At 41.8% G+C, this 25,407-nt stretch overlaps 1 protein-coding gene and 1 pseudogene across 2 annotated transcripts; one reads left to right on the top strand and one right to left on the bottom strand.

Moving 5' to 3' along the window:
- Positions 1 to 4,853: 4,853 nt before the first annotated feature.
- On the bottom strand, positions 4,854 to 4,991 carry LOC123729607 (uncharacterized; annotated as a pseudogene).
- Positions 4,992 to 6,250: 1,259 nt separating this feature from the next.
- Positions 6,251 to 18,610, top strand: LOC106582149 (tetraspanin-7). 2 transcript variants are annotated; one of them, XM_014164937.2, is made up of 8 exons: positions 6,251 to 6,401; positions 12,865 to 13,053; positions 14,362 to 14,436; positions 14,546 to 14,641; positions 14,724 to 14,879; positions 14,993 to 15,076; positions 15,292 to 15,372; positions 16,979 to 18,610. In XM_014164937.2, the coding sequence occupies exons 1-7, from the start codon at positions 6,321 to 6,323 to the stop codon at positions 15,358 to 15,360; spliced, it is 750 nt and encodes a 249-aa protein (XP_014020412.1). In that variant the 5' UTR covers positions 6,251 to 6,320; the 3' UTR covers positions 15,361 to 15,372; positions 16,979 to 18,610. The 2 variants fall into 2 exon arrangements, with proteins under 2 accessions (XP_014020412.1, XP_014020411.1); XM_014164936.2 differs by having other exon boundaries at positions 15,483 to 18,610.
- Positions 18,611 to 25,407: the final 6,797 nt, after the last annotated feature.

The following is a 25,407-nucleotide window of genomic DNA, read 5'->3' as shown; positions in this document are numbered from 1 at the left end:
CACTGGATTTCAGCCCTGCCACAAAAGGACCAGCTGACATCATGTCAATGATTCTCTCGTTAACACAGGTGTGAGTGTTGACAAGGACAAGGCTGGAGATCACTCTGTCATGCTGATTGAGTTCGAATAACAGACTGGAAGCTTCAAAAGGAGGGTGGTGCTTGGAATCATTGTTCTTCCTCTGTCAGCCATGGTTACCTGCAAGGAAACACGTGCCGTCATCACGTGACGTCATCATTGCTTTGCACAAAAAGGGCTTCCCAGGCAAGGATATTGCTGCCAGTAAGATTGCACCTAAATCAACCATTTATCGTATCATCAAGAACTTCAAGGAGAGCGGTTCAATTGTTGTGAAGAAGGCTTCAGGGTGCCCAAGAAAGTCCAGCAAGCGCCAGGACCGTCTCCTAAAGTTGATTGATTCAGCTGCGGGATCGGGGCATCACCAGTACAGAGCTTGCTCAGGAATGGCAGCAGGCAGGTGTGAGTGCATCTGTACGCACAGTGAGGCGAAGACTTTTGGATGATGGCCTGGTGTCAAGAAGGGCAGCAAAGAAGCCACTTCTCTCCAGGAAGAACATCAGGGACAGACTGATATTCTGCAAAAGGTACAGGGATTGGACTGCTGAGGACTGAGGTAAAGTCATTTTCTCTGATGAATACCCTTTCCGATTGTTTGGGGCATCCGGAAAAAAGCTTGTCCGGAGAAGACAAGGTGAGCGCTACCATCAGTCCTGTGTCATGCCAACAGTAAAGCATCCTGAGACCATTCATGTGTGGGGTTGCTTCTCAGCCAAGGGAGTGGGCTCACTCACAATTTTGTCTAAGAACACAGTAATGAATAAAGAATGGTACCAACACATCCTCCGAGAGCAACTTCTCCCAACCATCCAGGAACAGTTTGGTGACGAACAATGCCTTTTCCAGCATGATGGAGCACCTTGCCATAAGGCAAACGTGATAACTAAGTGGCTCGGGGAACAAAACATTGATATTTTTGGTCCATGGCCAGGAAACTCCCCAGACCTTAATCCCATTGAGAACTTGTGGTCAATCCTCAAGAGGCGGGTGGACAAACAAAAACCCACCAATTCTGACAAACTCCAAGCATTGATTATGCAAGAATGGGCTGCCATCAGTCAGGATGTGGCCCAGAAGTTAATTGACAGCATGCCAGGGCAGATTGCAGAGGTCTTGAAAAAGAAGGGTCAACATTGAAAATATTGACTCTTACTTCATGTAATTGTCAATAAAAGCCTTTGACACTTATGAAATGCTTGTAATTATACTTCAGTATTCCATAGTAACATCCGACAAAAATATCTAAAGACACTGAAGCAGCAAACTTTGTGGAAATTAATATTTGTGTCATTCTCAAAACTTTTGGCCATAACTGTACATTGTAAACTTTCATTCATAGGCTAGGTTGTAGGATCAGAGTAGTGCAGAAGGTTTCTTATGCTGAAGCAGTGAAGAGAGTAGTAGAGGTAGTGATGGAGAAACAAAGCTCCCTGAAGCATTGTGCATTTCCAGCCAATTGTGTAGAAAATAGATTCAATACTCAAGGTTTGATCAAAACGTTGTACACTAGTGTCACCTGCTGGTCAAAATAATTTAGAACAGCCAAATTATTATAGATGACGTCCAGAATAGCCTTTTTGTCTTCTACCGAAACCAATACCAAACCAATCAAATGGTTGTTCGACAAAACGAAGCTTCCAATGTCATTGATCACGTGTTTCTGATAAAGTAATTCAAGCATCGGCACACTGCTTCTAATTAAACTGCGTAGCGATATTGGCGCATGCCTCGGAACTCTGGTATCAAACATAACATCACTAAGTAGAGGAAGATAAGCCCTCTTGCATCGCCTCTTCCTATCTGCAGAAAGCATCCGAGCGAGCGAAACAGCTTTCCTCTGGCTTACTATATGTAGTCCATGTACCTGATGCTGTCTGGCCAGAAATAATAATTTAGTCCATAACTCCAGCCCTTAAAAATGCATTGTTGGTTAAGGGCTTGTAAGTAATCATATCACTGTATTGTTGTATTCGGTGCATGTGACAAATAAAATTTGATTGAAGTGGATTTAACAAGCGACATCAATAAGGGATCATACTTTTCACCTGGATTCACCTTGTTAGTCTATGTCATGGAAAGAGCAGGTGTTCCTAATGTTTTGTACACTCTATGTATAGTCCTGCACAAAGCTACTAGACTAATTTTGCCTTCTTGCAATGCAATACTTGAACCACTAGGACATGTTCCTACGCATGGTCTAGACTCTAGAGTCTGCCGAAGGATAAGCACCATCTCATGTCAAGTTCAGTTTTCATAAATGCCAACTGTTGCGTGAAAACTGGCACACGCATGTTTTGGGGCATATTTTGTGACTACGCGTTTATAAATGAGGCCCCTGGTGCATCTGAGCCGGACCAAAAGACTGAAAATCTGCTTCTAGCTTCAGGCCATCAGCTGTAGTAAGAGACAAAGGAAGTCACTCCCACAAAACACCAATGTGGTCTCAGAGCATTTAATATTATTCTGCATGTACATCTGATACATTTTGTATGGTATGTATTAATCCATCATGCATTTTGTATGATATTTTTCGAATTACAATTTGTATGATATGCTACGAATTCCAATTTGTGGTGGCTAACATTAACTTTAACTAGCTCTAGGGTATTAAGGTTAGGTTAAAGGAATAAGGTTATGGTTAGGCGAAGGGTTAAACAAAAGGGTTAGGGGAAGGGTTAGCTAAAAGGGTTAAGGTTAGGGGAAGGGTTAGCTAACATGCTAAGTAGTTGCATATTAAATTGTATTTGTTACATGCGCCGAATACAACAGGTATGCTGTGAAATGCTTACTTACAAGCTCTTAACCAAGCATAGTAGCTAAAAAGTGGTAAGTAGCAGCAAAGGTACAAATTAGCTGAAATTGTCCATGATGAGATTTGAACCTTTCGCTTGCTAAACACTCAAATTATACGCCTGCCCATCTATCCATCCTGATCAACCGCCCTCCTTTTGTTTTTGCCTTAAATAACCTTCTATCTTATGTAACCATACCAAACGTACCATACTGTATCATACTCATTTGACTGTCCCGGATATATGTTTAGTATGTTACATCTAGTCTATGTGACCAGTCTGCAATTCACACACACGCACACACCTTATACACAAAGAGACTCCTGTACTCACATATACACTCACACACGTCCCATGTACAGTCCATTCGGAAAGTATTCAGACCCCTTTACTTTTTCCACATTTTGTTACGTTACAGCCTTATTTTAAAATTGATTAAATTGTTTTTTCCCCTACTCAATCTACGCACAATACCCCATAATGCCAAAGCAAAAGCAGGTTATTCAAAATTTTTGCAAATGTATAAAAATGTGAAAATAATGAATATAATATTTACATGGTTGTCCTTCTGGAAGGTTCTCCCATCTCCACAGAGGAACTCTGGAGCTCTGTCAGAGTGACTATTGGGTTCTTGGTCACCTCCCGGACCAAGGCCCTTCTCCCCCGATTGCTCAGTTTGGCCGGGCGGAAAGGTCTTGGTGGAAAAGTCTTGGTGGTTCCAAACTTCTTCCATTTAAGAATGATGGCGGCCACTGTGTTCTTGGGGACCTTCAATGCTGCAGACATTTTTTGGTACCCTTCCCCAGATCAGTGTCTCAACACAATCCTGTCTCGGTGCTCTACGGACAATTCCTTTGACCTCATGGCTTGGTTTTTGCTCTGACATGCACTGTCGACTGTGGGACCTTATATAGGCGGGGCAGCACGCCTAGTGGTTAGAGCGTTGGGCTAGTAACCGAAAGGTTGCAAGTTCGAATCCCTGAGCTTACAAGGTACAAATCTGTCGTTCTGCTCCTGAACAACCCACTGTTCCTAGGCCTAGGAAAATAAGAATTTGTTCTTAACTGACATGCCTAGTTAAATAAAGGAAAAATAAGAAACACTGGATCATTTATTTTATACTGTTTTCACACAGTGTATTCATACTGCATTATTCACAGAGCTCATTCTACTATATCTACTACTGTACATTGCATTTTGTTACACTGTTTATTTATGCACTGGATGCTCAACATAGCTCGCTGTATATATATATATATACTGCTGTACATAAAAATACACGAAAAAGTATATATTGTTCGTGTATGTAGGCATAGATGATAGTGTTATTGGGTTGTTCATTGGATTCTGACATTAGTGATTTCTTGTTCTTAGTTTTTTATTATTATTTGTGTACTTGTTTGACATTTTTGCGGCACTGTTAGTAACACAAGCTATAACATCTGCTAAACTGTGTACCAGACCAATATATTTCGATGTGATGCTGGACAATTCAACTTTAGGCGCACTTTTCAAGTTAATGTGATTCCCTGAAAGTCATTCAATAATGTTTTTATTGAACTAACCGTATAGCAGCACACAAATGTGTAATGTATTTATGTTACAATGAGCAGTAATCTATTATTTATCGTGGTCTTGAATTACAAACTTATAAATACTTTATTATCTAGCAAATAAAACCGATTATGTCTGAGGACGCAAAACAATCCATTCAAATGTAGGCCTATTAGGCCAATAAATTATCAGCACATATTCGCCAACAATCGGGGTATTCGAAATATATAAAATAAAAGTTAGTGGGCTTAGTTCGCTTTGAAATACAGTAGATGCTAAATTCTATAACCATTTATCCGATGAAGAAGCAAAGCTAAAGTAACCTAAAGGTAAATGCTAACAAATCTATTTCTCAACACGAAACTCAACAGATCACAAAATCACAACTTGGACCACCAGCAACAGACTAATTACATACAAGTACTTTTAGACAGCAAGATCAGGGCAGAGCTACCAGAAATGTTGCAATCGATATTTCAACAGTGCAGGGATCATCACAGCCGGAGTGCAATGGCTGAACCGCGCCCGGTCCTCTTAATCACCGTGTCTCCATTGCCAGGTATGAATGAGTCATACACATCGGTTTAGTGGTAGTGATTCCAGTGCCAACATTTTCGGCTGACAGGTTAGCTACCACTTTGGCTCCCGGTAACGCATCATATCGACTAGGATTTAATGATGCGTAGGACAGTGGTGAAAAGCGATTAATTTAGTTTTACTACATTATATCACTATCCGACTAAATGTCTTCCGTTGTTGCATGATAGGAATAATCTATACATTGATTTTTAATATCAAAATGCCTGTCTGATATCACAAAAGTTGGCGATGTGTCAAAATGTTGAATTCACGTTCAAGCACACACAGACGAATGACTAACGATTTCTGGTGTTCCGTAGCATTCCAGGCATTGATGCGTAGTCGTGTCCTCGTGCTTGTGTACTGCATCGACCACAGGGTGGCATATGACTCCCAGATATGTAGGAGAGACACAGTACTCTACTGCTTCATCTACAACTAGACAGAGTAGGCTAGGCCAGGGGTTCCCAAAGAAGGGTCGGATGTACTGCAGGGGGTCCGCAGCCATTTTTTACAACTGAATGTTTATGAATATTGCTACGTAGCAACAACAGATGAAAGGAATTTTGGACAAGGGATCCATGGAAAATATTTACAGGGTGCAATAAAATGTAATTATTCACCCACAATGTATGTTCTTAACCCTTTAGCTGCACAAGGGATATTGGTATCCACAGGGATATTGGTATAACTAAATTCTTATTTTATTCCCCGAAAATGTTGTTTTGAATTTAAAAGCATGGTAATTTAAGCCTGAAAAATGCTAAATGGTATCTCTGCCCTAAGGCAAAATGCTAAATGGTATCTCAGCCCTAAAGCAAAATGCTTAGAATTGCAGAACATTTGCTTTAAAATGTTATTTCTGACGCCAATAGGGGGTCCTTTAAAATATTATTTCTGACGCCGATAGGGGGTCCTTTAAAATGTTATTTCCCAGGGCCTGACACTTGATTAGTCCGACCATGCACTGCATAAGTCATAGTAAGACTGCTTGTATGCAATTTGTTAATTAAACGTTGAACACCGTTCTATCGTAATGAACGCACCCCAGGCTGCTAATACTGCCCTTGGAAACGCACGCCAGATGGTGTAATGGAACTGTGTTGTTTCTCGGGGTATTTGCTCCTAACCACAGATCAGATCTAGGAACAGATAACCCTTGTCGAAGCGAATCTTACCTACTATTACGGAGAAAGAATATCTGACCCTGTATCAGTGGTTAATGGGGCAATTTGGCGGCTGCGCTGTGAATGTCCTCCAGCGGAGAGTCATGGTAGCGCAACGTTTGCAGAAACCTCCTTTTCAGTTTACTGTGGTATGGCATTGGGCATAATGGAGACCAAACCAGTGATAACCTTTCTCAAAACCCTCCTCATCGTTTACTCCTTCGTATTTTGGGTAAGTTAACGGTACCCTCGGTTTATCCATGCCCCAATGTAAGCCTTGGGGAGATAGTTGTCGTTGTAGATGCAGACATGTGAGGTGTACCCGTATAGAAAATAAGTGCATGCCAACGTGCCCTCTATGACGAAAGGGGTAGCCTACCTTTATTTTTCTATATGGATGATTAATTCAGTTAATTTGAGGGTGGACTTTTGTCTTTATAGGACTTCTTGCTACCGTGCAGGTAATGCTATAAATGTGTTTCAGCTGTGCCTTTTATGATGATGACTTGTTATCGGGTAATGTTTACTACCACACGCTTGGAGAAATGCGACATCCTTAGCTGTCCAGCCCAGCTGTAGGCTTATTGCGCACATTGTCACCGACTCCAGCTCGCGAAATGTTGCTCTCTATTTCGAAGTTGTCAGTAAGACCGCAATACATATGCATGGCATATGCGTAGAATATAGAGCGTAGCAGCTTCTCTGTAGTGACAGAGATAGGCAGAGGTTATCAGTCGAGGCTGTTGATGCAGGCAAATCAGCAGCCACTCATGTAACGGTTTCTGTCTGGTCCATAATTTGGTGCGTAGCAACATGGAAGTCATACCGTCAATGCCAAGGCTACAGTATGCATAAGCTCTAGTCATTGGTCATTATACCAGCATACAATGTTTTGTCATTGATTTAGACTAACCATACTGGATATGTGGCACTATATAGCCCCGCCATGGATGTGCACCTGACTTTGTAAACATGGCCTACAGCCCACTTGAAATGATTTGTCTGCATCCTGTTAAGTTGTTTATTTTGACCATAGCCCCTTTATTAATTTAATAGGACCTCTATGTCATAAACCTTCAAAGATCCAGAATGATGTGATAATGGCAGCCATTTTGGTCAGGGATAATTCCAAACCAGTCTAATTGGAAGAGTGGCCGTATAGGCATAGGTCAGGGGTATTCAACTCTTACCCTACGAGGTCCAGAGCCTGCTGGTTTTCTGTTCTACCTGATTGCACCCACCTAGTGTCCCAGGTCTAAATCATTCCCTGATTAGAGGGGAACAATAAAACAAGTGCAGTGGAACTGGCATTGAGGTCCAGAGTTGAGGTAATGCATTCCCTGCTTTTACTTATGCTGGAAAATTAAAGTAATTCATGTGATATTAAAAAATGGTGTAATAGAAATACTGTCACTGCAAAATATTGTCATATAATAATAAATACAGTTTATACTGGTTTTATAAAACAGAAAATATGTATAAATAGTCTTTAAAATATATGTAAACTAAACAGACCATAAATGTTTATATCTTCCAAAGCTGGGAGTGTTATAATATGATACAATATCAGTAGTTGTTGCATCTCCAACTTGTCTAAGTCCTATCATCAGTGGATTTTAGTCAGTGTATGGCTGTGGATTGACAGCATTGTTTTTATGGCATGTTGGCATATTGCCAGTTCATTTGAAAAAACGAATGGAATCATTCCACTAAACTGGCTGGATAGCTCTCTAACAAACATACAGTGCAGATATATTATTGAAATTCATTATTTTACATAATATCGTTCTTATCACAGCACTGGCAAACCATGGTTGACCAACTCCCCGACCAAAATGTCTGACCTTTATCCCATTTTAAGAAGGTTCATGTTCATTCTAGTACTCTAATTCCTAATTCTATGGGTTGACCAACTCCCTTACCAAAATGGCTGACCTTTTTATACTGTCATAAGAAGGGCTGTCCTTTCAAGTATTCTAATTCCTAATTCTATGGGTTGACTGACTCACTCTTATACTTTTGTCATATGTTTCCTGAGACTATCATTGTCATATCATAGCATGTATTTCTTGAGCCAACTCCTGTGTCTATTAGGCTACATGAGAAACAGTAGCCTACAGATGGGCATCAAGTTGGATGGGTAACTGGGTAACATAAGCAATCCCTCTACAGTCAAACCAAAAGGAAACAAACTCAGTGTGTATTTGCAGCTATTATCCTGAGAGATATATTTGTTAGGCAAGGATAGAGTGATGCTCCTTCTACACCTTGGAATGGGCTGAGGTCAGAGGGGTGGGTGTCTACACCTTGGAATGGGCTGAGGTCAGAGGGGTGGGTGTCTACACCTTGGAATGGGCTGAGGTCAGAGGGGTGGGTGTCTACACCTTGGAATGGGCTGAGGTCAGAGGGGTGGGTGTCTACACCTTGGAATGGGCTGAGGTCAGATAGTTTGGTTCTTGAGTTTCACTGTCGTCAGCTTGTCATGACAGCTAATGTCTTCCGGCGAGTGCTTCAGACTTTAGTTCACACGGTGTGGTCTCCAGTAGTGCAGGTGGCAGACTTGGGGTATGTGAGACACTGGCATGTTTTAATGTTAAAAATAGCCCTCCCCCACTCCCCGATCAGACTGGTGGGAGGAGCTATATGAGGACAGGCTCACTGTAATGGCTGGAATGGAATAAATGGAACGTAGTCAAACAGGTGGTTTGATACCATTCCATTTGTTCCATTCCAGCCATTACAATGAGCCTGTCCTCCTATAGCTCCTCCCACCAACCTCCTCTGATTTCAATGTCTAGTTTTGATTTACATTAGGTTAAGTGTTCAACTAACGTGAATTATGTGTGAAATCAACAAAAAATGTCACCATGTCATTGGAATTACACTAAAAGTTGGGTGAAAAAAAGACGAAATTCCCTTAGGTTGATGAGTTTTTGCAAATCCAATCAGTTTTCCACGTTGATTCAAGGTCATCACATTGATGTTTTGTTGTTTTTGAAATGCCATGGAAACAACGTCGATTCAACCAGTTTTAACCAAGTGGGCCATATTTTCTCTTTTGGGGACTGGGGGGAAAGGGGTCATTCGTGTTGCCATGGCTGCTGGTTTCTGAGTAATCTCCCAGATTGCATTGGAAGTTATTAGTTAGATGTTACCTGTGGTACAGGGTCAAATGTTTTCTTCATAGCCCTAATGGTTCAGATTGTTAGAGTCATCTGATCCTAGATCTAGGACTAAGGGCAACCTCTACAATGGTCGATTGCATCACAACAACATCATCACTTCCTGCAGCCCTAGCCTGGGTTCTGTTTTCAGCATATGACATCAGCTATATTGCATGCAGACAAACACACTGTCTAGTCTATCATCTGGCCTGACTATCAATGCAATAGGGGCTCCCGAGTGGTGCAGCGGTCTAAGGCACTGCTTCTCAGTTCTAGAGGCGTCACTACAGACACCCTGGTTTGAATCCAGGCTGTATCACAACCAGCTGTGATTGGGAGTCCTATAGGGTGGCGCACAATTGGCCTAGCGTTGTCCAGGTTTGGCCGGTGTAGGCCGTCATTGTAAATAACAATTGGTTCTTAACTGACTTGCCTAGTTAAATAAAGGTTAAATAAAAAAAATAGATGGAAGGATTTTTATAATACAAAGACAAGATAGATAGATTGATAGACATTGATCAATCAGTAGAGGAACAAGTATACGGGTTCAACGACACAAAAAAACATAACAAAATGGCAACAACACACTCCTTAACATGCAGAACTCACCTCTCAGGCCATTGGACAAGGGCATACATATGACCCCCTGTTTTCACCTCACCGCAGAACAGCTGGCATGAACATGTGACTATTAATGTGGGAAATTGGTTTGTGCACTTATCTTATGTGTGTGCCCCCACTTATAACTGACGATTAAGATATTATAATTTCTCACAAAGTCCCAAAAGATTCTGAAAAAAAGACACATTGTCTTGAATCCCTTACATGATAGTTAGCCTATCTGATAACTACTTTTTGTTTTTTGTTTATAGAAACAAGCAAGCGATTCTTGTTAAATAAGATATAAGATGAATATCAGCGATAATAGAACAGTAGAATAAACCATTATCAAGGCAGTATTGTTATAATGATGCCAGATAGTTGAGTCTATCCTGAATGGTCATTAAGTACAAGCCCACACACAGGCCACGAGGTGGAGCCTAATTGATTCTGTGCTAAGTTCCCTACGCACATTGAAACCGCAAGACTTCCAACAGTGATAAATGTAGGAGCATTGCCATTATACTGTGTACATTATGTAGTACCAGCTATACAGTACAGAGAGGGATCTGAGCTTGAATCATTAATGCAGTGTTTGTGTTTCCACTCATTTGGTTGAGAAATAAACATATTCAGAGATAATAGGGACATTTTATTGATTTAGGTCTGTGGTGGTGCTTTGATAAAAAGTAAAGTTTTATCATTTTGTGGATTTTGTAGTGCCTCAGTCTTTTAATTTGTGAAGAACAGTCCAGGTTTCGGGGCAGTTAGTACATTTAGACTTATGGAGGGGGGGGTTGCCACCTACTGTTCATACAAGGTTAGAATGACAAAGAGAGGAGGAGAGGGAGCTTTTTTGTATGTTTAGGCTGAGTTCTGCTTGGATACTGCAGCACCTCAGTTACCATGGATACAGTTTAACTCTGGCCCTGCCAGCCGAACGGTCCCTGTCCTTGACACCTCCCCTAGTGTTCTTCCATCCCAAACGGGTGCACATGTTTGTCCCAGCCCAGCACTAACACACCTGATGCAACTAATCATGGCCTTGATAACTAGTCCTATGATGAGCAGACGTTTGCTACAGTCCAGCACTGCACCTCATTCAGGTAATGATAATACATTTAGACACAATTGGGCCTGTACACCTGCCAGTAAAACTATATGTCACATTGTTTGTGTGCCTGTGTGGTTCTGCTTATGTGGATGTGTGTGTGCAGGCCTGCTATGTGGCAGTATGACAGCTGGCAGGAGAGAGGGACCTCATGGTGGGGGGTAGGGGGCTGATGATGAGTTGGCAACAGGCTTTGCTAGTGGGGTGGCATTAACAGATCGGCACCCCTTCTGTACCCCGTCCCAAAAAGCAGCGGCCCCCCAGCTGGGACAGGGACATTTAGCTGGCCCACACAACACACTCCTTTATGAGTGGCCTTCATTAGAAATGCTAAGAGCAGTGCCACAGGAGGAAGCGGCTCGCTCTGGATCAAAGGGTCCTTTTGATTCTCTCCCTCTTTGTGTGTGTGTGTGTGTGTGTGTGTGTGTGTGTGTGTGTGTGTGTGTGTGTGTGTGTGTGTGTGTGTGTGTGTGTGCGTGTGTGTGTCTGTGCGTGTGTGTGTGTTCCACAGAAAAACCTTAAACCTCTCCCCCATTCCTTCCCTCTCTCTGTCTCTCTCTCTTTCTCTGCACTCCCCTCTCTGTTATGACAGCTAGAAACAACTGCTATTTGCTCCTTGGTCAGAGAGGACAAGCTGAAAGGTTGATCTAGTTATCACATATGTAAGGGATAAATAACAAGGGGCTATGCGTTCTGTGGAAAATAATGAACGACGTGCTGAATGTGTGTTCCACAACGCATTAGCGGAGGGGAATAGACCTTCCACTGAGTTGTATTATTTTCCGGGGAACGCATAGAGCCCCGAGTCGATTATCCCTTTTATACCAGGGCTATAATTTAACACATTTGCAACTAGAAATGTGTTCATTTGCCAGTAGGAATGAAGTTTACTAGATAGCCACAGTAGTTGCCGTGGTAACCAAACAGACTTGCTAGTTTAGCTAACCAAACCATCAGTCCTAGCTTGCTATTATGAAAATCGAATTCAACAATACCAATACTGTTTTCAATTTGACTTTTGCTTTCAAAAGCAGCTCAAAAAAATAACCATAGGCATTGAATTCTACTGTGTAAAAGTACTGTGTGTTATAGGGAAATAATGCACGTTTTAGAATACCCTTCAAACCAATCAGAAAGGAGTATTCAACAATGCCATGGTATAATTAAGCAATAAGGCTTGTGGTATATGGCCAATATACCACAGCTAAGGGCTGTTCTTAGGCACGATGCAACGCGCCCTTAGCCGTGGTATATTGGCCATATACCACAAACTCCAGAGGTGCCTTATTGATACTATAAACTGGTTACCAACATAATTAGAGAAGTAAAAATAAATATTTTCTCATACACATGGTCTGATGTACCACGGCTGTCAGCCAATCAGCATTCAGGGCTTGAACCAGCCAGTTTATAACTACATTTAAACCTGCTATCAATTACACTAAAAAAAAATGATCTTAGATCTGTGTCCAGGGGAACTTCATTGTCCCATACTGTAGCGAGGCAGAGGGTGGGTGGCTATGCATTGTTGAGCCATGGGGGGTGTTCTCTAGTCTTTGGTCTCAGCACAATCAGTTGCACCATCAGTAGCAGCACTGCACTCTGCTGGCTGAATAGTGTACCTCTGGATATCAACATCTGTCTGGCATCTTCTCTCCTCTCCTCCTCTGTCTCCTCCATCTGCTCTCTCACCTCTTTCCACCCATCGCCATCACCCTTCGCTCATATATTTCCCCTTTACTACCTACCCTCTCTCTGTCCTCTCCCCTTTCACTCATCTCCTTTCCCGCTCAATTTCTCTCTTTCTTTCTGTTCTTCAGATCACAGGAGCGATCCTCTTGGCAGTGGGAGTATGGGGGAAGTTTATGCTGGGCCCGTATATCTCTCTGATAGCTGAGAACACCACCAATGCTCCATACGTCCTCATCGGCACTGGGACTGTCATCATCGTCTTCGGCCTGTTCGGATGCTTCGCCACTTGCAGGGGGAGCCCATGGATGCTCAAACTGGTGAGGGGAGAGGGAGGAGAGGAGCATGCAGACACACACACACACACACACACACACACACACTGGAGCTGGGAATCTGCAGCTGGGGTTGTGAAGCATTGTTTTGATGCTGATTAACCCAGAGCAGTTGGAGAAGCACAATGATAATTATCCACACTACCGTTCAAAAGTTAAGGGTCACTTAGAAATGTACTTGTTTTTGAAAGAATAGCACATTTTTTGTCCATTAAAATAACATCAATTTGATCAGAAATACAGTGTAGACATTGTTAATGTAAATTACTATTTTAGCTGGAAACGGCAGATTTCATTAAATAGTACCCACAAAACACCAGTCTCAACGTCAACAGTGAAGAGGTGACTCCGGGATGCTGACCTTCTAGACAGAGTTCCTCTGTTCAGTGTCTGTTCTATTGGCCAGTCTGAGATATGGCTTTTTCTTTGCAACTCTGCCTAGAAGGCCAGCATCACGGAGTCGCCTCTTCACTGTTGACTTTGAGACTGGTGTTTTGCGGGTACTATTTAATGAAACTGCCAGTTGAGGACTTGTGAGAAGTCTGTTTCTCAAACTAGACACTCTAATGTACTTGTCCTCTTGCTCAGTTGTGCACCGGGGCCTTCCACTCCTCTTTCTATTCTGGTTAGAGACAGTTTGGGCTGTTCTGTAAAGTGAGTAGTACACAGCGTTGTATGAGATCTTCAGTTTCTTGGCAATTACTCGCATGGAATAGCCTTCATTTCTCAGAACAAGAATAGACTGACGAGTTTTAGAAGAAAGTTCTTTGTTTCTGGCCATTTTGAGCCTGTAATCGAACCCACAAATGCTGATTCTCCAGATACTCTAAAGAAGGCCAGTTTTATTGCTTTTTTAATCAGGACAACAGTTTTCAGCTGTGCTAACATAATTGCAAAAGGGTTTTCTAATGATCAATTAGAATTTAAAATGATAAACTTGGATTAGCTAACACAACGTGCCATTGGAACACAGGAGTGATGGTTGCTGTTTCCAGCTACAATAGTCATTTAGTCATTTACAACATTAACAATGTCTACACTGTACACTGTCTACACTGTCTACTCTGTTTCTGATCAATTTGATGTTATTTTAATGAACAAAGTGTTTTCTTTTCTTTAAAAAACAAGGACATTTCTAAGTGACCCCAAACTTTTGAGCGGTAGTGTACATAACACATCGAGTGCTTCACTCACTAGCCTGTCCCCACCACACCCAACCTGTGTGTGTGTGGATTATTTTTATTAAAAAAAATTCTCCCCACTCTCTACCCATCTTTCTCTATCTCTCTACAGTATGCAATGTTCTTGTCCCTGGTGTTCCTAGCTGAGTTGGTGGCTGGGATCTCTGGCTTTGTTTTTCGTCATGAGGTCAGTTTCTCTATTTGGAATACATTACCCACAATTCATCTGGCCCCATCTCAGCCGCTTACCTGCCAATAGAATACGTCACATCACGCGTGTGCGTGTGTGTCCACAGATAAAGGGAACCTTCCTGAGGACGTATACTGACGCGGTGTTGAACTATGATGCTGAGGATGAGAAGAGCCTGGTTGTGGACAACGTCCAAAGCAGCGTGAGTCACAACAACAACAAAACTACTATTCTAGCAACAATACACAATTCAATCACATCTCTGTCTGTGTGTCTCTCTCCAGCTGCGTTGCTGTGGGGTGTACAACTACACCAGCTGGTTGGGCAGTGTGTATTACCCTGCTAACGGCTTTCCCCTGAGCTGCTGCTCCAACTCCTCTGACTGCAGCCCACAGGACCTCCGCAACACCACCATAAACCACACCAAGGTCTACCAGCAGGTAGGTGTCTGTCTGTCTGTCTGTCTGTCTGTCTGTCTGTCTGTCTGTCTGTCTGTCTGTCTGTCTGTAACCCATCCACTGTGTTACACACTAACCCGTCCCCTGTGTTTCAGGGCTGTTATGAACTGGTCACCTCCTTCCTCGAGATCAACATGGCCATCATTGCAGGAGTGACTTTTGGCATCGCCTTCTCACAGGTGAGATAGAGAGAATGCACTTGTGTGTTGATGTGAGTGCTGTTTTTAAGGTCTACTGTAATCTAAAGCTGTGTTTCCCAACTCCAATCCTCCAGTACCCCAACAGTACACATTTTATTGTAGCCCCGGACAATACAAATGTGTACTGCTGGGGGCATTCAATGACTGGAGATGAAAAACAATGATCTAAAGTTCTCTCTCTCTCTTCTTCTCAGTTGATCGGCATGTTGCTGGCATGTTGTCTGTCCAGGATCATTACAGCTAATCAGTATGAGATGGTGTAGCTGGGAGAGCAGGTTAGTGACTATTCTCTCACTCACACACACTCACTCACACACACACATGCACACGCTATACACACACACTATAAACACATCTAAGAGCCTATGTGGTTGTTTGTTTTTAGGGAGATGAAGAGGAGAGGGCGAACAACATCTTGGTAGACTGGGACAGAAGATCCCCACAACACTAGCACATTGCATCACTAAAACTCTCTCTCTCTCCCCTCTCCCTCTCTTCCCCCTCTCACTCTCTCTCTCATTATTATAACTTATTGTAAATAAGCACCATTCCTTAATGCTACTGTGCCATGAGCTTCTCTCAGTACCTTAAACTCCTCCACTGAATGACTCTGCTGGTAAAAGTTGCAAGTAAGCACTGATCTAGGATCAGCTTACCCTCCCCAACACAAGATTGACCTTGGACCAGCATCTAGGGGCAACGTCCTCCTACCCCATATGAGCTTAGCAGTCTCTGACACTGTGGAGAAGTTTCCCTGAGGCACAGGTCTAGGATCAGCTCACCCCACCCTTGATGCTAACTTTAACCATTCGGATAATGAATGAATATCTGACCCTGCATTAGTGCTAAGGGGCAACTTCATCCTTCTCCTTATCAGTCTTTAACCCCTGTGTCTCCCTGTCCTCTCATAGTTCCCCCTTGTGGTCTGGCATGCTCCATATAGGCCCTAGCATCTCCAAAGCGATGCACATATTTGAATAGACATTACATTATTAACCCACATAAAAATATATACAGGAGCCGACATACACTGTATTTTCATGATGTTCCTGATCACCGTAAATACCTAAACTTCAGACATTTAGAGATGTGTTGATATAACGTTGAGAGAGCATTTAGAGCTAACTTTAGCCTTTCATTTGCATCTTTGCTTTTTCGCTGCTACATGGGTGATATCTGACTATTGTGTCCATATCTATGACATTAGATAACAATGAACTGTGCAATTGATTTGGTCTGTGGATGTGTACATGTGGCTTACTTTGGCTGCTGGGAGGAGCTATAGGAGGACTGGCTCATTGTAATGCCTGGAATGGAGTCAAACGGGGTTTTCATGTGTTTGATACCGTTCCATTTATTCCATTTCTATAGCTCCTCCCACTTGCCTCCTGTCTCACGCGCTCCTTGATTATTTATCATTGATTATATTAACACATCATGATGTGTGTGTGCCGACTTTGGTCTGGAACACTGTGCTGTTTGGATTTATTTGTATGTTCTTGTAATATTTGTGTGTTTAGTTTTGTCTGATTCTGATAAATAGTATTATTTATTGATTTGATTGATGTTATGTGTTTTTGTGCCACATGTTGAGATATATAGGCCTATGTTTACTTTTTGCTTAATTTATGTATTGTTGACATTTCATTTTTTGTATGTCTGCCTTTCTGTGTGCACACTTACGATAGTGCATCTTTGTGCACGTTTGTGTGTGAGTGAGAGAGTTGAGGTGGAATCCCGACATGAGTGTACAACCGGGAATAGGGTATCATTTGAGATACAGTCAATGCTCATATAGATGTAAGGCTCAGGTCAATGATATGATTTCAACGCTCCGACTGGGGCCTCTTATGGTGTTGTGTGTGTATGTCCATGTCTCAGAGTCATGACGGAGGCAGCTGGGACCTCTGCTATAGACGGGTTTGCTGACAACGTCATGAAAACAATACGTGTGCTTCAAAGGGGCAGAAGCTGTGTGTTGTTATGGTTCTGGATGGCCAGATAGCTAGCAAAACTGACATGTGGGGAATTGTAAATGGCTCGTTTGCTCTTGTACTTGTCTTGTTTTGAGGTGTTTTGACTTATGCCACGTCACATCTATGCTATTATGGCAAACATTTGCGAGCTAGCTAGCTAACCAACAACTGTAACAATGTATTTGAGTGCCCATTGTGCATCTTTATGTTTTCGGTAAACATTGGAGACGAAATATAGTTTTCCTGTTATCAACAATCCAAGCCAACCCCGTATGTTTTGCCCCATTAGTTGTACATGGTTCGGTTTTGTTGCTAAACAACCAACCCGTCTATCCAAGGGATCTCAGCCCTGGTTCTGGGTCTCTCCCATGTATACTGTTTTCACTAATGACTCAGATTTACAAATCTGGGTTATTAAAATCTCAACTATTTTGCATGAAATCCTTTTATGGAAGGAATTACTGGAATGTAGATAGAAATTGCCTGGTAAAATGGTAATTACACAATAATAACCTATGGATCATTTATTTGTTTCATTGATAGTAAATTGGAGCACCATTCCATATACCAGGTAAACAACCAGTAGCTGAACCTTTAAATAAAATGCTACCAAGAACTCCCAGTGTATTGAAATTCATTTCCTTCCCTAAAATGGAAGGATTATGTGAAATCCCGTGAACACGGTGGGTCCCCGATTTCCCCACCTCCAGCAGAGTAGAAAGACAGTTTACTGTTATTAAGTAGATCACTAAATCGTACCAAACTAACAAAACAAACGTGTCAAAGTGACCAGTCAATAAATATTGCAATCCAAAGTTGCAGCGTTAACGAAAAGCTAAAACATTGTTTTGTAGCCAACCTTTTTAAATAACTCAGCACCAGTTATTATAGCATGCCAACAGAGGCATCATGCATATATTGTTTAAAAAAGATGTATACATTTTTTGGTAAAACATTTTGTTGTTGTTTGTTGTTGGCTTTACCTAGCCCAGATAAATTCCCAATCTCCCAACCTCATAACTAGCTACCAAGAAGTCGGTTCAGGCTATCAATCAAGTTAGAGTAGCTAGCTTGTCTAACTATCTTAGCTGGCATGCCTGCTGAAAAGTCTGGTAGATTTTAGAAAAGCAAGCAATTACTAAATGTACTGAATAAGACTCACATTCCTTTCAATCTTTTACTCAGATTTTAGCAGAGATGCAGAGAAGAAAATGTAGTTCCTTTTAAAAAAAAGACACAAGTCAGGATTATAAAGACAGCTCAAGAGGTATGCTTAGATATGCAGAAAAATACAAATATTTTTGACATAATGATGATGGCTCTAGATTGCAGGAAAAAGCTGTTTCAGGTGGTTGAAAAACGCAAAATGATCCATCTTCCCATCACTCCAGAACACCCCCCAGCCATCCTTATGTAATTTGTGCCCACTCAGATTTTTGGGGTGCATGACACCCCTGCATGCTAATACAGTGTGTTCAGTTGTTGATATTGTAACCATCAGTGATCACTGTATTAATAAATGATCATCATAACTTTACTGCTGAATCGCTGTGTCTCATTCTTTTTGTGTTTGGAGTGATGGGAGGTGCATTCTCTACACTCTCTTCCTTTCTCTTACTCCTTTTGTCCTTCTCTTATTCTATCCTTCCCCTGTTACTTTTCACCTCCATTATTCCCATGTAGCTCTCCCTCTTCCCACCTTTTCCCTCTCTTCTTCCCTATCTCTAACCTAAATATATACAAGGGATGGCAAAAACTCCTCTTGAATAAACCTATACATGGAATTTCACTTCAATCCAATAAACTGATTTGTCGCTAAGAATGCTTATATATTTTTATTAAATTTTAAATGTGTTGTTTTACATTGTTTTTCAAACTACAAAAATAGCATAAATCACATGAACTACATTACTTGACTCTTCAGACTGACCATTAAAAAATATTCAGTGTCACTTGCTTTGTGTGTGCAGGGCTGTCTCTAGCCTTTTGGGGGCCCTTAGCGAGATTTGGTTGGGGGGCCCCCACCTCACAGCAAAACATTTTAGTGGCCCCCCTCTTGACAATGGAGAGAAAATATTAAGTTTTAAAGTGAATTTCCTGCAATTCTACACATGTTGCCATGGGGCATAGAGAAAATGTTAGCAGTTTTAAAGCAAGTTTTCTGCAATTCACACATTTTGCCATAGGCAGAGAGAAAACCTTGCAAATTCTCCAGTGTTAAATCAACACTGACAGTGTTAAATTTAACACTGGTCCAGTGTCTACATGGGCCACACATTTCATTGTTAAATTAACACACTGCTTAGCGTAAAGCATTATTTGCATATTTCCCTGAGTGCCTTGCCTTTCTAGTGAATTGTAGAGTTACCACCCATGACTGTAATTGTTAGTGACAGGGTAAGGGTTGTTGCATTCATACATTTTCAGTCCTGTGGTCTTCACCAAGTCAGATCATAAGTGAATATGTCATCATTAAAAATAAAAATGTATAAACACATATATCAAGTATTTATAAGGCCTTATTTTGAGGGCCTAGATTTACACTAATACAATGGCCTGAAATTCATGGTTTTCAATTCTATCCATTTTGCAAGGTTGTAGAGATAAATGTGTGCAATTTTAAAGCTAATTTCCTGCAATTCTACACATTTTGTAATGACTTATGCCATGTTAATGTGAAATCGGAGTGAGAATGACTAACAAAATCCATGGGGGTCATGGCCCTGGAGGTCATGGCCCTTGGTTATTCAGCCATGATTACTACAAGTTCAGATAGCTGGCTGCCAATCAAAAAAATGGTAGCTGACATGGCTAACAGCACCTGCTGTATGCTGTATTCTACTATTCCTACTCTCAATAGTAAGTTTAGACCCCAACTGAGATCCCCCCCCGGACATAAGTGGTTGCCCACTTATGTAGCTTATGCCTGGAACCAGTCCTGTGTGTGTGCATTTGTGTGTGGGCTATATTCTGTGTGTGTGTGTGTGTGTGTGTGTGTGTGTGTGTGTGTGTGTGTGTGTGTGTGTGTGTGTGTGTGTGTGTGTGTGTGTGTGTGTGTACATGCATCTGTGTGTGAGCTCTATTCTTTCCCCAAACTCAGCAGGAGTGTGTTTGCTGGTGGGGATCAGACAGAAAATTACTGTCATTACATACTCTCCTGTGGTTACCAAGCCCCCCGCTGCACTACAGTGGAGTGGTTACACCGAGAGAGAGAGAGAGAGAGAGAGAGAGAGATGGGGGGTCAGACAAGATAAACACATTTTCATATTTGTGTCCACATTGAAGCAAATATACTTTATTTGAAGTGAAGTATCTTTGAGCACATAGACCACAGAGGGCTCGGACTTCTTTTGCACTTCTTTTTCAACGTCAAAAATTGAAGTAAAATCTATGAGGTGAGACTGCAAAAAAGTATAGTATTTTTTGACTAACCACAGGATGGCGCTTGGGTATCAGTACAAACCGTAACAACTGATACCAAGGAGCTTTGTTGGTTGACTGAGCTGTGTAGATCTTCTGCTACTTGACATTAGGAAGTCTGGATTCTGATGGCTTTTACTGGAATGACCCGGGCCACTGCTCTCTCTCTCTCTCTCTCTCTCTCTCTCTCTCTCTCTCTCTCTCTCTCTCTCTCTCTCTCTCTCTCTCTCTCTCTCTCTCTCTCTCTCTCTCTCTCTCTCTCTCTCTCTCTCTCTCTCTCAATTCAATTCAAGGGCTTTATTGGCATGGGAAACATAACATTGCAAAAGCACATGAAGTAGATAATAAACAAAAGTGAAATAAACAATACAAATTTACTGTAAACATCACACTCACAGAAGTTCCAAAAGAATAAAGACATTTCAAATGTCATATTATGTCTATATACAGTGCTGTAACGATGTGCAAATAGGTAAAGTACAAAAGGGAAAATACATAAACATAAATATGTGTTGAATTTACAATGGTGTTTGTTCTTCACTGGTTACCCTTGTGGCAACAGCTCACAAATACTGCTGCTGTGACGGCACACTGGTATTTTACCTAGAAGATAGTGTATGGGAGTTTATCAAAATTGGGTTTGTTTTCAAGTTCTTTGTGGATCTGTGTAATCTGAGGGAAATGTGTCTCTAATATGCTCATACATTGGGCAGGAGGTTAGGAAGTGCAGCTCTGTTTCCACCTCATTTTGTGGGCAGTGTGCACATGGCTCCGAAGAGAAGACAGGCTATGTCTGTCTACAGCGGCCTTTCTCAATAGCATGGCTATGCTCATTGAGTCTGTACATAGTCAAAGCTTTCCTTAAAGTTGGGTATTAAGTCAGGTATTCTGCCACTGTGTACACTCTGTTTAGGGCCAAATAGCATTCTAGTTTGCTCTGTTTTTTTGTTAATTATTTCCAATGTGTCAAGTAATCATCTTTTTGTTTTCTCATGATTTGGTTGGGTCTAATTGTGTTGCTGTCCTGGGGCTCTGTGGGGTCTGTTTGTGTTTGTGAACATAGCCCCAGGACCAGCTTGCTTAGGGGACTCTTCTCCAGGTTAATCTCTCTGTATGTGTTTGCTTTGTTATGGAAGGTTTGGGAATCGCTTCCTTTTACAGTTGAAGTCGGAAGTTTACAGACGCCTTAGCCAAATACATTTAAACTCAGTTTGTAACAATTCCTGACATTTAATCCTACTAAAAATGCCCTGTCTTCGGTCAGTTAGGATCACCACTTTATTTTAAGAATGTGAAATGTCTGAATAATATTAGATAAAAGCTGAAATAAATAATTATATTTCTTTCATCACATTCCCAGTGGGTCAGAAGTTTACATACACTCAATTAGTATTTGGTAACATTGCCTTTAAAATGTTTAACTTGGGTCAAACGTTTCGGGTAGCCTTCCACAAGCTTCCCACAATAAGTTGGGTGAATTTTGGCCCATTCCTCCTGACAGAGCTGGTGTAACTGAGTCAGGTTTGTAGGCCTCCTTGCTCGCACGCGCTTTTTCAGTATGGGATTGAGGTCAGGGCTTTGTGACGGCCACTCCAATACCTTGACTTTGTTGTCCTAAAGCCATTTTGCCACGACTTTGGAAGTATGCTTGGGGTCATTGTCCATTTGGAAGACCCATTTGCAACCAAGTTTTAACTTCCTGACTGATGTCTTGAGATGTTGCTTCAATATATCCACCTACTTTTCCTCCCTCATGATGCCATCTATTTTGTGAAGTGCACCAGTCCCTCCTGCAGCAAAGCACCCCCACAACATGATGCTGCCACCCCCGTGCTTCACGGTTGGGATGGTGTTCTTCGACTTGCAAGCCTCCCCCTTTTTCCTCCAAACATAACGATGGTCATTATGGCCAAACAGTTCTATTTTTGTTTCATCAGACCAGAGGACATTTGTCCAAAAAGTACGATCTTTGTCCCCATGTGCAGTTGCAAACCGTAGTCTGGCTTTTTTTTATGACGGTTTTGGAGCAGTGGCTTCTTCCTTGCTGAGTGGCCTTTCAGGTTATGTCGATATAGGACTCGTTTTACTATGGATATAGACACTTTTGTACCTGTTTCCTCCAGCATCTTCACAGGGTCCTTTGCTGTTGTTCTGGGATTGATTTGCACTTTTCGCACCAAAGTATGTTCATCTCTAGGTGACAGAATGCATCTCCTTCCTGAGTGGTATGATGGCTGTGTGGTCCCATGGTGTTTATACTTACGTACTCTTGTTTGTACAGATGAACGTGGTACCTTCAGGCGTTTGGAAATTGTGGAGGTCTACAATTTTTTTTCTGAGGTCTTAGCTGATTTCTTTTGATTCTCCCATGATGTCAAGCAAAGAGGCACTGAGTTTGAAGGTAGGCCTTGAAATACATCCACAGGTACACCTCCAATTGACTCAAATGATGTCAATTAGCCTATCAGAAGCTTCTAAAGCCATGACATAATTTTCTGGAATTTTCCAAGCTGTTTAAAGGCACATTCAACTTAGTGTATGTAAACTTCTGACCCACTGGAATTGTGATACAGTGAATTAAAAGTGAAATAATCTGTCTGTAAACAATTGTTGGAAAAATGACTTGTGTCATGCACAAAGTAGATGTCCTAACCGACTTGGCAAAACTATAGTTTGTTAACAAGACATTTGTGGAGTGGTTGAAAAATTAATTTTATTGACTCCAACCTAAGTGTATGTAAACTTCCCACTTCAACTGTAAGTGGTTGTAGAATTGAATGGCTCTTTTCTGGATTTTGATAATTAGCGGGTATCGGCCTAATTCTGCTCTGCATGCATTATTTGGTGTTGTACACAGAGGATATTTTTGCAGAATTGTGCATGCCGAGTCTCAATTTGGTGTTTGGCCCATTTTGTGAATTCTTGGTTGGTGAGCAGACCCAAGACCTCACAACCATAAATGGCAATGGGTTGTATAACTGATTCAAGTATTTTTAGCCAGATCCAAATTGGTATGTCGAATTTTATGTTCCTTTTGATGGCATAAAAGGAAGGCCCTTCTTGCCTTGTCTCTCAGATCGTTCACAGCTTTGTGGAAGTTAACTGTGTTTAGACCGAGGTATGTATAGTTTATTGTGTGCTCTAGGGCAACGGTGTCTAGATGGAATTTGTATTTGTGGTCCTGGCAACTGGACCTTTTTTGGAACACCATTATTTTTGTCTTACTGAGATTTACTGTCAGGGCCCAGGTCTGACAGAATCTGTGCAGAAGATCTAGGTGCTGCTGTAGGCCCTCCTTGGTTGGTAACAGAAGCACCAGATCAGATCATCAGCAAATAGTAGACATTTGACTTCAAATTCTAGTAGGGTGAGGCCGGGTGAAGCAGACTGTTCTAGTTGCCTCGTCAATTTGTTGATATATATGCTAAAGAGGGTGGGGCTTAAGCTGCATCCCTGTCTCTATCTCTCTTTCTCTCTGTGTGCAACTTTGGGTGCCTGTGCAGACTCAAACTACAACAATTTGGAAATGATGTAGTTTTAATGTAGTTAAAATTCTTAAAGGTCCAGTGCAGTCAAAAATGTGATTTCCCTTTGTTTTATATATACACAGTATTTCCACACTATGAGGTTGTAAAAATACTTTGAAATTGTGAAAATTATGATAATGGTGTTTTAGTGCAAGAGCTTTTTGAAAATCAGCCTATTTTCGTGTGATGGAGTTTTCGCCTGCCTGGTGACATCACCTGGCGGTAAATTAGTTAATAGACCAATAAGAAAGAGAGTTCCAAACCTCTCTGACAATAACAGCTAGTTTTCAGTTTTCCCCTTCCTACTCAGACCACTTCCAGATAGTTCTAGCAAAATTCTTGCTTGAGAAATTGCTCTTTGAGAAGAGATAAAAACAGCTGCATTGGACCTTTAATCACGCCATGTCAGATACAGTATGTAGGCTATATGACAAGATCATGCGACAGGACTGCATAAACAACCTGTCAGATAGTAAGGCATGGCATCAGCAACTCCTTGTCAGATCATAGTAGCCTATGTCTGAGTGTTCAATCGATGGCAGATACTGGATTTCCAAATGGCGCTTTCAGAAGCACGATTGATTCTAATCATAGTGGCCGAATAGGCTACTCTACTAGTCCATTAAGATCATACTGTTTAGTCAAATGTATGCAGTAAGTATGTTCTGGACCAATCATAACCCATTCCATCCTCCTACATCAAACACCTTAATTGAAAACACCAATAAAACCATTGCTTTATAGGCTATATAGGCTTTGGGTCAACCTTGAGCTTCAGCTTTGGGTCAGCCGTATGGACGCAGCTGAACACTGTGAGACTCTCCAGCCATGACATCTGTGTGTCTGTCTGTGGTGTGGAGGGGCGGAGTTGGGGACGGGAAATGATGAGGGCGTGGGTGGCCGTTACCCAGGGAGACAGCTAAACGAGAAATTCTCATCTCGTTACGCAAATTACCGGCATATCAGCATGTCAGTGCGTCCCCTAATAGAGGGCATGTGCAGTCAGCTCCCGGCACCATGCCAACCCCCTTCTCCCTTCTCCTCCCCCGCTCTGCGTGACTTAATGGGATGGGGGGAATTACGTGTTCTGTGATTCGTGAACATGGAATGCACCATTACACATTGCACACACACACAGTTTATTTGAGCATAAACTGTAAATGACCTGTTGATTATGATAGACTCATCGCTCTCTACCCCATTTTCCCTCTTATGACGCTCCCTCCCTCTCTTTCTCTCTCTCTTGCTCTCTTGTTCTCTCCTATCTCTATGCTGTCCCTCTATCTCTCTCCCCATCTCCCTCAGCCGGTAGGATGATGACACCAGCTGTAATCAGTGGGAGTCGAATCCCTCACATGCAACTGAGGAATGTCTCCTGTAATCTACA

Source organism: Salmo salar, chromosome ssa21, assembly GCF_905237065.1.
Source record: "Salmo salar chromosome ssa21, Ssal_v3.1, whole genome shotgun sequence".
NCBI lineage: Eukaryota > Metazoa > Chordata > Actinopteri > Salmoniformes > Salmonidae > Salmo > Salmo salar.
This window is presented reverse-complemented; position numbering and strand designations above follow the sequence as displayed.

Coding starts and splice junctions, on each gene's coding strand:
- LOC106582149 (XM_014164937.2), top strand. CDS start 6,321: ATGGCATTGGGCATAATGGAGACCAAACCAGTGATAACCTTTCTCAAA. Junction 6,402..12,864: donor TTTACTCCTTCGTATTTTGG/GTAAGTTAACGG, acceptor TCTGTTCTTCAG/ATCACAGGAGCGATCCTCTT. Junction 15,077..15,291: donor TTGGCATCGCCTTCTCACAG/GTGAGATAGAGA, acceptor TCTTCTTCTCAG/TTGATCGGCATGTTGCTGGC.